Source organism: Chinchilla lanigera, unplaced genomic scaffold (genome assembly GCF_000276665.1).
Source record: "Chinchilla lanigera isolate Chin_1 unplaced genomic scaffold, ChiLan1.0 scaffold00038, whole genome shotgun sequence".
Classification (NCBI taxonomy): Eukaryota; Metazoa; Chordata; class Mammalia; order Rodentia; family Chinchillidae; genus Chinchilla; species Chinchilla lanigera.
In genome coordinates this window covers 3,862,309-3,876,860 of record NW_004955439.1, presented here as the reverse complement: position 1 = coordinate 3,876,860, position 14,552 = coordinate 3,862,309, and the positions used below count along the sequence as shown (strand labels likewise).

Genomic DNA, 14,552 nt, shown 5'->3' with positions numbered 1-14,552 from the left:
TATTCCCAGGGGTTGTTCAAAGTTTCAATGATTCACACACATCCGTGTCTGTGTTTTGTTTTGCTTCAGTTTTTCTTGTTCCCTTTCTCTCCCCTTCCTTCCCCGTCCTTACATCTCTTGTTCCCTTTTCCATTTGAAAAAGATCTCCATACTTCTTATATCTATCCTTTATTTTGTTCCTTGTTTATATATGTGTTTCTCATATCAGAGAAACTGTCACATAGATAAACCATTCAATACTTAAACTTGTATGTCTGATTTATTTCACTTAACATTATGGCCTCAAAATGGCGTACATTTACCTACAAATGCCTCAAGTTTATCATTCTTTATGACACAGTACTACTCAGTTGTTTACAAATACTGTATTTTCTTTATCCATTCATCTATTGATAGGCATATAGGCCATTTCCAAGATTTAGCTGTTGTGAATTGTGCTGCTATAAACATGAGCATGTATCACTGCAGTATGATAACTTTAACTGTTCTAGAGCGATACCTAGAAGGTTAATAATAGCAGCTGAAGTTATTAAATGCACACACATGCTCAAACATATGGGTTAAATGGAATTTCTATTTTTAGTTTTTTGTGGCATGTCCATACTAATCTCCATAGGGATTGTACTAGTTTACATTTCCACCAACAATATAGAAGTCCCCCCACAGCCTTGCCAGTTATTATTTGATCTCTTTTTTTTTTTTTTTTTTGAGACAGGCAGGGTCTCACTATGTAGCCCAGGCTGACCTTGAACTTGTGCTGATTCTCCTGCCTCAGCCTCCCAAATGCTGGGATTATAGGCATGCACTACCATGCCAGCTATTATTTGATTTTTTTGATAGCCACTCTTTCTGGAGTAGGATGGAATCTCAGTGTTGTTTTAATTTATATTTCTGTGGTGACCAGTGATGTTGAGCATTTCTTCATGTATTTATAGGCCATTTGCACTTTTGAGAACTGTCTATTCTTTGGCTGCCCAGTTTTTGATTTGGCCTTTTATTTTGAGGGGTGTAATTTTTTTCAATTCTTTGTTCTGGATTTTAGTACTCTGCTGAGGAAAAGCTAGCAACACTTTTCCCCCCATTTTGTAGGTTATCTCTACACTCTGTTGATTGTTTCCTTTGCTGTACAGGAGTTTTTTAATTTGCCAAGTATCCACTTGTTGATTCTTGGTATTCTTTTTTTTTTTAAGACAGGGTCTAGCTGTGCAGTTCAGGCTGGCCTTGAGCTCACTTTGTAGCCCAGGCTGGTCTCAAACTCACAAGGATCCTCCTGCCTCAGCCTCCTGAGTGCTGGGATTACAGGCATGTGCCACCACCCCTGGCTCGCAGTATTATTTCTTGTACCATTGGGCTTCTGTTTAGAATATTGTTGCCAGCTTCCACGTCTGCAACAGTTTTACCTATTCTGTCTTCCAGTGGATTGTTTCTGTTCTGACATTTAGAACTTTGATCCATTTTGATTTTAGTTTGGTATGCAATGAGATATATGGGTCTAGACTCAATCTTTTGCATGTGGATATCCAGTTTTCCCCCTGCCATTTATTAAGAGGCTGTCTTTCCTCCAGTGAATGTTTCTAGTCCCTTTGCCAAAGATCAAATAGCTGAATGTGCTTGGGGTTGTTTCTACATCCTCTATTCTGTTCCATTGATCCATGTGTCTGTTTTTGTGCCAGTGCCATGCTGTTTTTATAGTTGTAGCTTTCTATTATAATTTGAGATTTGGGATTGTGATGCCTTCTGCTTTGCTTTTGCTTTTCTGGGTGTCTTCTGGTACCACATGAATTTTAGAATTGCTTTCTTTAGATCTGTGAGAAATGCTGTTGGTATTTTGATTGTGAGTATGTCAAATCTATATATGAGTTTAGCTGTTTTGCCTATAGTGGTTCTGCCTATTTAGGAACGTGGGATATCTTTCCATTTTCAGATGTCCTTTTCATTCTCCCTTTTCAAAGTGATGTAATTTTCACTGTAGAGCTCTTTCACTTCCTTGGTTAGGTTAATTCCTATGTGTTTAATTTTTCTTGATGATATTGAGAATATAATTAGAAAAATAATCAGAAAAACAAAAGTATGTTTTGGTATAAGTTAAAAAAATTTCTATGGGAAATTAAGAATGTACAGTAACTTCATTAGCTGTGAAGTACTCAACCTTGTGAAACGAAAGTTATGGCCCTGAAATGGAGGTTTTGGCTCAGGCCTGGTTGGAAGCAGAATCTAGTGGCAGGGCTTTTCTTTGCTGGGTGAATGTAGTTTTCAAATAGCAGAGGGTAATGTGGCCTCAGAGTGCTCGTGGGCACTCTGTGTGTTCTGGCTGCAGTGCCACAACAGAGCCTGGCAGGCACCTTTGCCATGGGACGGGCCTAAGGTGGTCTCTGATACTAAATTTATTTGTTTTGTAGAAACTTCTATTCAGACAAGCTTTCCCATGACTGTTAAAGTCAATGGTGTGGCTCAAGATGGAACCATGATGTACATTCATAACAAGATTCACAATCGGACGAGGACTCTCACGTGTGCGGGGGTGAGTGTGCTGGACGATTCTGTAGCTGCGTACACCGGCACAGACCTGTTTCTGCAGAACAGAAGGCAGAGCCCATTCAGAAGCTTCAAGAAACTGTTCTTCAGTAGGAAAAATTGAGTCATGCCAAAGATGGCATGAGAAGTCTCATGTAATTTTACACACTTTCCCTTAAAGGTTCTTACTGACTTGAACACCTGAGCACACACGTACATGCCTAAACACACACATGCATGTATGCACACTCACCCTGCCACACACCCTGAGTGTGTTCCCTACTTGTTTTACTCCTCGTGTAACTCACTGCCTGGAGTTTCCATGGACAGGCTGCCTTTCAGATGGGTCTGCCTCCCTGTTGTGGTCACTCCCATCATGGGAGTGGAGTTGGGGTTGCTGGCAGCAGGTGTTGAAAGCCCTGATCCCTGTGGGGAGGCAGAGTGCCCCAGCCTCTTAGTTAGTGGCCTCCTTTTTGGGCATCTACTTCAGGGTGCAGCGTGTGGCTAAACAACAGAAAACTCGAGGGTCCAGAGTAGGAAATGAACCCTCACTTTTGAGCTCATTGGTACCATGTTTTGTTTAGAATCTAAAGACTCAGAATTCAATTGCTGTGACAGCAAGCAGGTCACCTCAGGACTCAACAGGATCCTGGAAGCACGGGGAACTTGGCAGTGCGTTTGATCAGAGGACCAGACAAGGGTGTCAGAGGCAGGGCGTTCCTAGTCTGTGTGAGGCATCATGCTGAGTACTTCCCATAGGTTACTCATTAATCCTCACAGCAGGTGCATGGAGGAGTGACTGTCTTTAGAGCCCCTTTTGTGTAAGAAGAAGCAGGCTTTGAGGGTCAAAGCCATTGTTCAAAGTGACACAGCTAGTAAATGAATGGACCAGATCTGAGCTTGTGCTCATTTATCCTGAAGCTCATGGGCTCATGGTGCATTCTGCCTTGTTATTGGCAGTAAAGACACTAGCCTTTTTGTCCTGCCCAGTAAATATGGAGCCCTGCACAGGGGCCAGCCTCCTTCTCAGAGAGAAGGAGTTCATGGAGACTCCCTCTCCATGAACCAGGTCAGGACCCTGGCTGGAGGGTGCAGGGCTGTGGAAAGGTGAGCCATGCTGGCAGTGCAGCCCTCTCCAGAAGAGCTGTGACAGTGCTGGCTTGCCTGACCTCAGCAGTCACAGTTGCATCCATCACAGTCCAGGTGGTGTCTAAAGAAGACCAGGAGTAACTGGACTGTTGTTCTGCCTCCCGCCTCTGACCTGTGTGAGTGGCCTGAGCCAGCTTCTCGAGAGTGTTATCCTCGCCTGAAGTGGGGTGTAAGCTCCACTCCCCACCCCCACCTGTCTCTGGAAAGTGGTGAGGATCAAGGTGACTCATGTGCGGAGCGGATGATGTTTTTACCTGGGGGAGGCTGTGCAGCCCACCTGCCTATGTGCTGGTGTCAGTCAGTTAAGATGACTCACAGGAGGGATGGCATGTATGAAGGTTAGAAAAGACAGCTGTCCTAGCAGCGGGCCCAGCCTTCTCTCTTCCCCAGGCAAGAATGGGCCAATTCGCACCTTAGCCAGTATTTCACACAGGATGAACAGCTGCTCAGCGCTGTCACCACGGCTGGTGTGACCGATTACCCTGACTGAAGGGTTTCCCAGACATGAGACTTCCTGTTTTAGAACCACGGGTGTTGCCCCCCACCCACCCCAAAGCCAGGCTTCAGGGAGAGCCGGGCCACGTGAGGGTGCTGGCTGCATTGTTGCACCTTGAGAGAGGCAGTCAGAACATTTCTGTGGTTTCCTTCTGGTCCAGCTGGTGGCCCTGCCTCAATTTATACTGTATACCCCTTGGGAACATTTCTCTTCTGTTCCTTGTCTGCCCATCTCTCCCTCACCCTGCAAGGAGCATTGTCCTGTCTTAAGAAAATATGGACTCTTTACGTTGCCGAGATATTTACTACTCTCTCTGAATACATTTTTTTTAGTGTATGTGCTGCCAAAGCGAGCACTATTTTTTTTATGTGAAGAGAAAACATTGTCAGTCTTGGGGTAGCAAGATTGTCTACACACCTTGCAGTAGGGAAAGTGGAGTTCCTCTCCAAGGGTGTTGTAATCGGCCTTAGAACCATGGCCCTCACACTGCCTCTGGGCCTTGCATACTCACCCACAAATCTGCAGGTGGCTTCACATGGGTTTTTGAGTGGGGAAGTGTACTCAACCCTACCAGTAACTTTGTTCATTAAAACATCCCCTGAAAATTGAGTCATGTTCTTACACTTGTAGGAAGTGATAGAGATCCTGCTCCTGCCCCATTATGGTCCACATTTATAATCTCAGAGAAGGGTTTTTGGAATTCTAGCGAGCAAATTCCAGTCTATCACTTCCAATGCAACCCGTGGCTAAAATAAAGAGACAAAGACATAGCTGTGGTTGTGGGGAGCCAGCAAGGTCCTAAGTCAAAACAGGGGGTTCCAGCCAGAACAAAGGCTAACTGGAACAAAGGCCTCCACCTAGGACCAAAGTTGGATTTTATTAATTTGTGAAGAGGGGAGTGGCTCAGGGACGAGTGGCTCTGAGGATGGCGGGAAGTAGGTGAGTGCAGTGAGCTGGACTGGATAGGAGGCACAGTGGTGCCTCTGCAACGTGCAGAGAGAGATGCAGAAAGAGTACCGGATTCCAGATTCCGGTAACAGGTAACCTTTAAGTTTGGAGGAGTCTGCATAACACAGTTTGAGGAAGTACTCAGTGTTTTTAGTCTGTACTTCAGCTTTGATGTGTGGCCTTCGCGCCCTGAGACGCCGTAGGTTCTTTCTTGAGCCTCAGTCTCGGCCACTCGAGAGGCCTCACTCATACTAGTTGGGAGCGATAGTCAGCCATCACTGACCTGTCGCGTTGCTTCAAAGGCTGTACGTCAGCGCCTGGGCTAGACCCATTTGCATTACTTAAAGCCAATTCAGAGGGTAAAATATTACCCTAGTCAGCCCTGTACATATCAATACCCAGAATTAGGGCCAGGTGTAGCCAAAATGGAGACAAATGGTCTTCTTTCAAGGAGAGCTGTCCCGGTGGTCATCCACAGGAAGTGCTTCTCTGTCCAGCAGAAATATGTTTACTGGTGTTGAACCTGTCTGCCCCTGGTCTGGCATCTGTGACTATTGGGAATGAAAGGTGAATTTAGTGTTTCTGGGAATATGCAAACACATGCCCATGCCCAGAGGACAGGAAGCCACTTCAAATGAGAAAAACTGCTCTGGTGGAAAGAAAACTGCAGGTCAGAAAAGATAAAGAATAGCAGAGATGTGGGAAGATGGGGAGGGGCTGAGTGGCCAGCTGGGCTGCCCCTGCCCTCCAGGGCAGCCCTCCCTGCCCGACTGAGTGTAGAGGGCTGTGCTGCAGGTCCGCGGCTGCCAGTTTGGCCAAGTGTTTTGAGATTTTTTTGGCCCTCACACTGCCTGTGGGCCTTGCATACTCACTTTTGGCTTTCTCTCCTGGTTCTTGGGTGAGCGTCACCAGTTGCCCTCTTGTCTTTTTAAGGCTTCTTGTGTAAAACCCAGGTCTGTTTTCTTGCCCTGACGTTCTGGGTTTGGGAAGCCTAGGACAGGGCTGACTGCCCTGTTCAGAGCCGGGGCAGTAACAGCGGCACCCAGAAAGGCACAGAAGTTCTGAGCAGTGGTTGGGTTGTCCTATGGCACAGAGAGGAAGGATGCACAGCATGGTCAAGGGCGTGCTGGCTGTGCGGCAGGCTGGGGCAGACCCTGACCAGTGAGTAATGCGTATCTGCGTCCTGGAGCGAGGACTTGTCCTCCTGCGCTTAGGTAGGGGACAGCGAGGGAGCGGGCAGAGAGCACCGATTTCTCATTCCCAAGAGGACCTCTTGGCAGACCATACAGTGTGCATATTCACGTCATCCCCTCATGGCTATTCACACAGCCTTTGCTTGTGGGGCGGGAATAGAGAAAGTGCTCTTTGTGAGGAATGACAAGCTAAAAGGGGAGGAAAAAAAATACGTTACCTACTCTGTACAGTCACAGTGGTGCAAGAGCACAAGTTAGGCTGCAGCACGTGATGTGCCAAGGCTTTGCAGCTCCCTTGGGCATCACTGTTTATGGAGACACTAGTTTTGTGTGTATGCATGGCTAGCATTTTTATGCAGGTGATGTTATTTTCAGTCATCCAGAGTAGGACGATGCTAATTATTATAAATCGTATGTTACATTTTGAAAAATACCCATTTGGCACTTTCTTTCTAGGAACTATTCTTGGCTGGTATCTGACTTTTTCTGGGTTTTTGGTGAATTCCCTGGAGACAAGTTGTTGAAATGTGTAACTGACGGATCAGTTGGTGGGAGAGTTCTCTTTACTGCCTTAAAGTCATCAATCTTCTTTGTGCTTGCAGAAATGTGCAGAAATCATTGTGGCTCACCTTGGCTACCTGAATTACACTCAGTACACAGTAACTGTGGGATTTGAGCACCTGAGTCTCTCCATCAAGGAGATGAACTTCACAGTGAGTACCTGGCCGCTCGCAGGCTCCCATGGCTGCTCTGTTGATTGATTGCAACACATCACACCACCTAATGAGGCTATTTTGGACAGGAAAGCCCTAATTACTTAAGTGTGTAGAACTAAGAATAGCTCAGGGAAGCAGTATAGAATTTGGAAAAACCTTAGCTGTTGTGAAATTTAAGAGAGAGAATATAGTTAATACCCCAGGTGGAAGGTAATTGAGGGGTCATGAGGTCTACCAACCCTCCTATGACGGCGGGCCCCCTCTGGCCCTTGTGAGTGGTCTTCAGAACCTCAGCGAGAGGAGGGCACTATGCTGAGACATTGTCCTTTCTTGTGTCCAGTTGAAATCTACCCCCTTGTCCTTCTGCTCCCTCGGAGTTAATGTGACCCTCAGAGTGAACAGGGGTGAGGACTTCAGGTTGCACAGATTAGCTGCATTCAAATCCTGGCCCCATTGTTTACCAGTTCGTCTTTGTTGAGCCTCAGTTTATTTTACCTGTAAAACAGCTACTTCGTACTGTTGTGAATATGTAATGAAACTGGTAACGGACAGAAGGATAGTTTTCTTTTTTTTCAAGTTTTTTTTGAGGTATAATTCACATACCATAAAATTTACCCTTTTAAAATATGTGGTAGCCAGGTATTGTGCATGCCTTTAAACCCAGCACTTGGGAGGCTGAGGCAGGAGCATTGCTGTGAGTTTGATGCCAGCCTGAGCTATATAGCAAGACCCTGTCTCAATAAACAGAAAAGCAAAACAAAAGAAGTGTGTGGTTCAGTAGTGTTGAGTATATTCAGAGCTGTGCGGCTGATAGCACTGTGTAATTCCAGGGTGTTTTCATCACTCTGAGAAGAAACCTGTTAGTTGTTGCGTGCTTCTTGTTGTAGTCACTTTCTCGTCACTGAGACACAGTATCTGAGACCCACTGGTGAAAGGAGCAGAGGTTATTTGGGCTCCGGTTTCAGTGTGTAAGAGCTCAGCTCCAAGGCAGGGCAGCATGACAGAGGCACATGGCAGAGGAGAGCTGTTTGTGGGTGACTGACAGGAGGCAGGGAGAGCAGGAAGGAGCAAGGCAGGGAGCCGCGGCCTTCCCGGCTGAGCCCCCAAAACCCGCCTCTTGGGACCAGACTCCCACCTCCTAACAGCATGTGAGCTAAGCTCTCAGGATATGGTCACCTCCAAAAAGCCCCACCTATGAGTTATGAGGATTTGTGGGGGACATCTAGCTGTTAAACCATAACATTCTGCTCCTGGTCCCCAAAATCTCATGTACGTCACCTAGTGCAGCTTGTGGCGTGGCAGATGGGAAATACTGATCAAGAGGGGGAGCGGGGAAGGGTGTCACGCTGCTTCCTGTCTGCTATGCTGTGAGCAGCTGTCTTCCCCATTCCCTGCTGCCTTGGAGCCAACCAACTGTGCCCTGAAACCACATCACAATAAACCTCGCCTCCTTTAAGTTATGGGTGCTGGCTGTGGTGTCTCAGCGTTGAGGTAAGTGATGGACACCTCCTCATGGTCCCTGCAGCCACTACTCTTTCTGTTGCTCTGGATATTGGCCCAGTCTTAGCAGCTCCTGTGAATGGAGTCAGGGATTAGGTGGTTTTGTGACTGGCTGCTTTCACTTAGCTTGCTGTTCTCAGGGCTCATCCACATTGTTTAGGACATCAGCACATCATTTCCTTCTTTCCCCCTGGGTAAAACTTCATTGTATAGATGCACATTTTGTTTCACCAGTTGATGGGCATTTTCTATCTCTATGTATCTACGTTATATCTACATATTTCTACCTGTGTGTCGGTACCCATGCACAGCACACTGGATACACTGGTAAAGGGATTATTCATGACCTCAGGGACAGAGCAGGGCAGTGTGCAGTTTATCAGGCTCGACACTCAAAGCAGTGCATTACTGAAAGCTTATAAATGGTTTATTTCTGGAATTTTCCACTTAGTACTTTTGGACCACGTTGGCAGAGGGTCACTGAAATTGTGGTGTTTCCACAAGACAGCCAGTGAGGGGGTCTGCTGTACTTGTGGGATATGCTCACCTGCCGTGCCTTAGAGGCAGCTGGTTTTACTGGCTGTGCTCTGCATGCATACCTGGCTCTGGCCGTTTCACTCACCTTCCTGTACGTGTCCTGAGCTTCTGTGACACATTCTCTGTGCATCACAGGACTCACCAGAGACCTTCACAGTTTATCTGGGCACCTTATCCTTCAAGTGTGTCTCAGAGCGACCTTCAAATGACACTCGGTAGCCAGCTTATGTCTCTGTTCCTCCTTTATCTTCCTAACTCATGATGTTTAGGGAATACAGTTAAAACAACAGCCCCTGCTCCTGACCCTTCAGTCCTCTCAGTGGTCACATCAGGTTCCCATGTGAATTGAGAGGGGGGGCAGCAGGCCATGTTTGATAGGGAATATCTTGAACATTGTTCTCCTTTTGTCTCCAGATAGTTCTGTAGAGTGTCTTTTACATTGTTTTGAAGGCCTGGGAAACGTGGAATATGAGTTGGGTCCCCATTCCAGGATTTGTGCTCGCTGCTCTGTGACCAGATCTGAATAGTGGCTCCTCAACATTTGGTCCCCACCCTCCATGCGCTTCTGATGCTCCTGATACATTTCAGAGGATTCTGAGAATGAGAGAAAACATTTGTTGTCTGTTGAGAATTAGCTCCTGGAGACAGTTTTGCTGGTTATGTTTTTCTCAAAATTCATGTTTGCACAGGGTTTAAGGTCGTCTCTGCCTGCAGATAGTTGGTGTAGATACTGAGTGGGTGAGTGACCCAGGCCGCAGGCCCAGGAGTGTCATGGCGGGAGGTGACCTAGGACAGTAAGTGGGTGTTTGTTCCAGATGTAACTTCACAGTCTCACAGGGCGGGCCCAGCCTTGGAGAGAACAGACATGGCTTTGCAATGCCAACAGGACCTGGAGGTAAAAGCCGGCAGTGGAAGGACATAAAATCTTGAATCTTTTCTGGGGATCTTACTCTTTATTTCCCTTCCATTCGACACTTTAATTTCAGGTATATATTTCAGGTGTAAAGAATAAACACAAAAACAAAAACCACCTTTGTTGCATAGAATCAGGTCCTTATGGTGAAATGGAAATGCCCGCAGACTGGCCTTGGCTTCTTATACGCCACTCAGATGCTGACCCGGTGTCATCCACAGTCTGGTGACCTTCCTTCCTCTGCCCAGCCCTCTGACTTTCCTTCCTCCGGCCCTGCCCTGCTGAACCCAGTGTGGCTGGTGGGCTGGGGTCTGCAGCAGAGGGACAGAGTCTATCTCTGGGCTGCAGCGTGAAGGAGGAAGCAGTTTTCTCAGCCCTGACACCAGCGAGCTGCAGGGTGAGCTGTTCTGCTGCGCTGGCTCCGAGGAGCTCATGGGTTGCCAGAGAGGAAGCCTGGGTGGAGGAGGTTGCAGGACTGGATCAAGTATAACAAAGGCATCAGGGCCCCTGTGTGTGGGCATCAGGCAGGTGCTCGGGTCCCCGTCTCCTCCAATTAAATCATACTTTAGAACCAAAATGTGTATTTTAGCTTTAGCTGTATGAATAAAGCATTATTTTCTAGTGTTAGTTTCTTAAATGCATCCATTGTTTTCTATTGCTCTGATAGAATCTTAAGACAAAATCCTCCTTCTTCAAGGAAATCCATAGTTCTTTTCTTTCTTTCTTTTTTTATGGTTATTTTCTTTCTTAAGAATTACAGTCAGGCACCCAGGAGGCCGGCCACCTTCGCCTGGGAAGCCGTGCGGCGGGGAGTGCTGGCCTTTGGGCTGGCACCTAGCTGTGCAGGCACCCAGGAGGCAGGCAGTCAGCATCCTGGAAGCCTTGCAGCGGGGAGTGCTGGCCTTTGGGCCGGCCCTTAGCCACGTAGGCGCCTGGGAGGCGGGCAGTGGGCGCCCGGGAAGCTGCACAGTGGCATGCACTGGTATGCGCTGGCCCCCCAACCAACCACCACCTTTCAGTCGAGAACTATCATGGTACAGAGATGCAATAATACAATTGGCCTGCCACATGCTGGCCTCGGAGGCCCACCCAGGGACGTGCATGAATCATCCTGACATGGTGAAACCCCTGGGAATATATGTCATACAACGTGTCGCTCTTGCCTCTGCCCTTGAGAACCAGAATGGTCCAGAGTCAGCGGAGGAGCAGCTGCTGAACAAGGACTCGGAGAACACGAGAATACAGACTACTCCCAAAGATTCAGAGGTCTAGTTGACCAGGGTCACAAGAGCCGTTTGGAAGGTGTAAACCAGGAGGACCTTGCACAATACCTGGGGAGACCCCCTGGAAGCCATTCTTCCCATGACAGTACAGGCTGTGGTGGAGGAGTGTGTGGAGCTCTGGAGAGGTCTGCACCGAGATTCCTGCTGCCTGTGCTGACGGCTAGGGAGAGGACACTAACTGGTTGTGGGGTCCCAATGCGTTGGAAGGCTGGAGAGAAAAAGCTACAAAGAATGGCTTTTGCCCCAGATGGCTCACTTGAGGTTAGTAAGAATTGCCTTCTCAGTATTCTATAGCTGTGATGAGGAGGAGGCCAAGGAGAGAAAACAAAGAGACCGAGAAAAAGCAGCTGCTTTTGCTGCACCACTAAGAGAAACAGACCCCAAGTCTGATTCTCGCGGCCCCAAGTCTGATTCTCACGGCCCCAAGAACTCGATGACTGCATTCATCCACTACCACTGTTAAAAGCCAGGCTACCTCAAGAGGAACTGCCCTAAGAAGCCCCTTGGGCCATGCCCTGAATGCAAAGGTAACCACTGGAGATTGGTCTGACCTCTGAAGCGGAGGCTCCCAGAGCTCAGACCCATCCTACCAGTTAGTCCACAGGAATGAGGGGACCGGGGGCATACTTTGCCTTCTCCCTCTGGCCAGACTGTCATCTCCATGGAGGAGCCCCAGGTAATCCTGACTATAGAGGAAAAAGAAAACAGCCTGTTGCTAGACACAGGTGCAAGTCTCTCAGTACTTTTCAATCCTGGCCTTCCTTCCAGCCGTCACACCTCAGTGAAAGGAGTCACTGGTGAGGAGGTAATACGCTATTTTTCACAACTCTTAGGCTGTGACTACTTGTTAGATCTTTCTTGCATATCTCTGTCTTCCTGAGAAACCACTTTGAAGATACCACCATGTATTACAGCAGCCACTGATATTTTCCTACTAATCTGTCCATAACTCTAATGTTTGTATTGTTCCTATGCTATTTTGTAAATGGATATACATTTATTACTATGTGTTTCGTACAACATCCATTGAGAATAGTCAATGAATATTCAATTGATCACTCATGTATAGCTTTATTTATATTCTTTAGAAACCACTTTGAAGATACCAAAGTATAGTACAACAACCATTGATAATAACCTACCACTTTTGTCTGTAACTCACTATTATTTGTCTGTTTGTTTTCCTGAGAAACTATCTTGTAGATAACAATATGTAAAACAACAACCATTGATAATGTCCTACCACTTTGTCTGTAATTCGGTAAGCTCCCCTATTACTATGTTATCCTTCTTTTACTCTTTAAAATAAAAAAATAATAAAAATAGAAAAAAAGAATTATAGACCCTTCAGATAAGGTGATAGGAAATTAACAATGGTTGTTGTATTACATATTGTTACCTTCAGATTAGTTACTCAGATCAGCAAATGTAGGCATGTAAGACTGATCAAACAATTAAACATTGACTGTTCCTTTCATTTTTTTTTTCTTAGTACCGGGAATTGAACTCATGACCTCAGGCTTGCCAGGCAAGCGCTTATGCCACTGAGCTCTATCCCCGGCCCCTGACTGTTCCTTTCACTAAAGCAATAGAAATCAGTGGTACAACTATCTTAGCTGTCCTTTGTATACATACATACATATTTTTTCCCTTCTTTTTCTCTTCCCTCATCCCAGTTGTTCTTTCCTTTTGGGCAGTTTCTTTCCCTTTCAGAATATCTATTGTACCTTTTAGATTTTATTTAAATAAATTTTTTATTAGGTTCTTACACTAGTGAGTTTGTAAATGTCTGTGTGTTTGTTAATGTTTTCATTCATTTATCTTTAAAATAAAAAAAAGTACAATCCCTTGGGGGTGAAAAATGGTATTTCATCACTGTTACTTCGAACATATTTTGTGTTTATTCTGATGGTAACGATTCTGTCTTCTCTTGTAGACCATGCCTAACAGTATGTCTTTTCGAGTAGGACATGTATTCTCATTCTTTCTATTTGGGTATTGTGTTCGCCTCACCCTCCTCCAACCTCGAATCATGACTATGGTTATTCTGTAAATGACATGATACTATCATCAAACTTCAATGCTATAACAGTTTATAATAGTTATGTTTTGGATTTATAGTAGAAATTGTGTGTGTATGTGTGTTACTGGGGATTGAACCGAGGGCCTTCTCACTGAGATGTCTCTCCAGCTGTTTTATAAATTTTTATTTTGAGATGGGATCTCGCTAAGTTGTCCAGGCTGAGCTTGAACTTGCATTCCTCCTGCCTCAGCCTCCCAGAGTGGTGGGATTACAGGTTTGTGTCACCCCACTCAGCTAGAATGTCTTGCTTGCTGTACTTACGCTATTTGCTAGTCACTGAGTTAACGTTTTATATGCATTATATGAATGTCATGATAATTCTGTGAAGTAGGTAATAGCACCTCGTCTTACGGAGGGAAGACCCCTGAGGCTTACTGATTTCATTACCAGCTGGGGAATGGAGGTGCTGGGATTCAAAATCCACAGTTGCTTAATCACTGTGATCTCCACTCTGCCATTAACACTAGTTCGTAGGTGTTGATTTTTGTGTGATAGTTCTACTGGGGGGATATTTGACATGCAGCGAAGTGCCCATATTTAAAATATGAAATTTGACCCATTTTGATGACACCAGACCTGGGGAACCATCCTCATAAGCAGGGTACTGATTACGGTCCTCTATTGCTACCCATCACCCCTAAGATCTTTCCCCACTTCCTCTTATCTGTCTCATCCCCAGGCAAACACTAATCTGATTTCATTACAGATTCATTTACACTTTTTGGAATTTTATATAAATAGAATATTAGAGTTCATGCAGTATGTACAATAATACAATATGTACAGTACATACTCTTTCATCATAATTCTTTTGAGATGCATTGATGATTTGGGTATAGCTGTGGTTCATTCCTTTTTGCTCCTGAGTAATACTCCACTGTGTGGATCCAGGAGATGTCATTTAGCCTGTCACCTGCTGGTGGACATGTGGCTTATTTCCAGTTTGGGGCTTTTCTAAAGAACACCCCTGTGAACATCTGGGTACACATCTTTCATTTCTTTTGGGTGAATCTTAGCAGTGGGATGGCTGGTTGGTATGGTTAAGCCCCTGACCTGCGGTTGACATTGTATTGTTTCACATTCCTGTGAGCAGTGTGCACAAGAGCTCCAGTTTTTCATGTCCTTGTCTGTCTTTGAAAGTGCTGCTCACTGTCTTCTGGCTTGGATTTTTTCCAACAATAAATCTGCCATCATCCTCATCTTTGTCTTTACTTTTACTC

General features: G+C 45.8%; 1 protein-coding gene across 3 annotated transcripts in view; it reads left to right on the top strand.

Moving 5' to 3' along the window:
- Tmem181 (transmembrane protein 181) overlaps positions 1-14,552 on the top strand; it is a 70,880-nt gene that overhangs the window by 37,842 nt on the left and 18,486 nt on the right. For all 3 annotated transcript variants that reach the window (XM_005390520.1, XM_005390521.1, XM_013517386.1), the window contains exons 5-6: positions 2,400-2,521; positions 6,903-7,013. In XM_005390520.1, the coding sequence (XP_005390577.1) occupies positions 2,400-2,521; positions 6,903-7,013 (233 nt within the window). The remainder of the gene's footprint in view (positions 1-2,399; positions 2,522-6,902; positions 7,014-14,552) is intronic.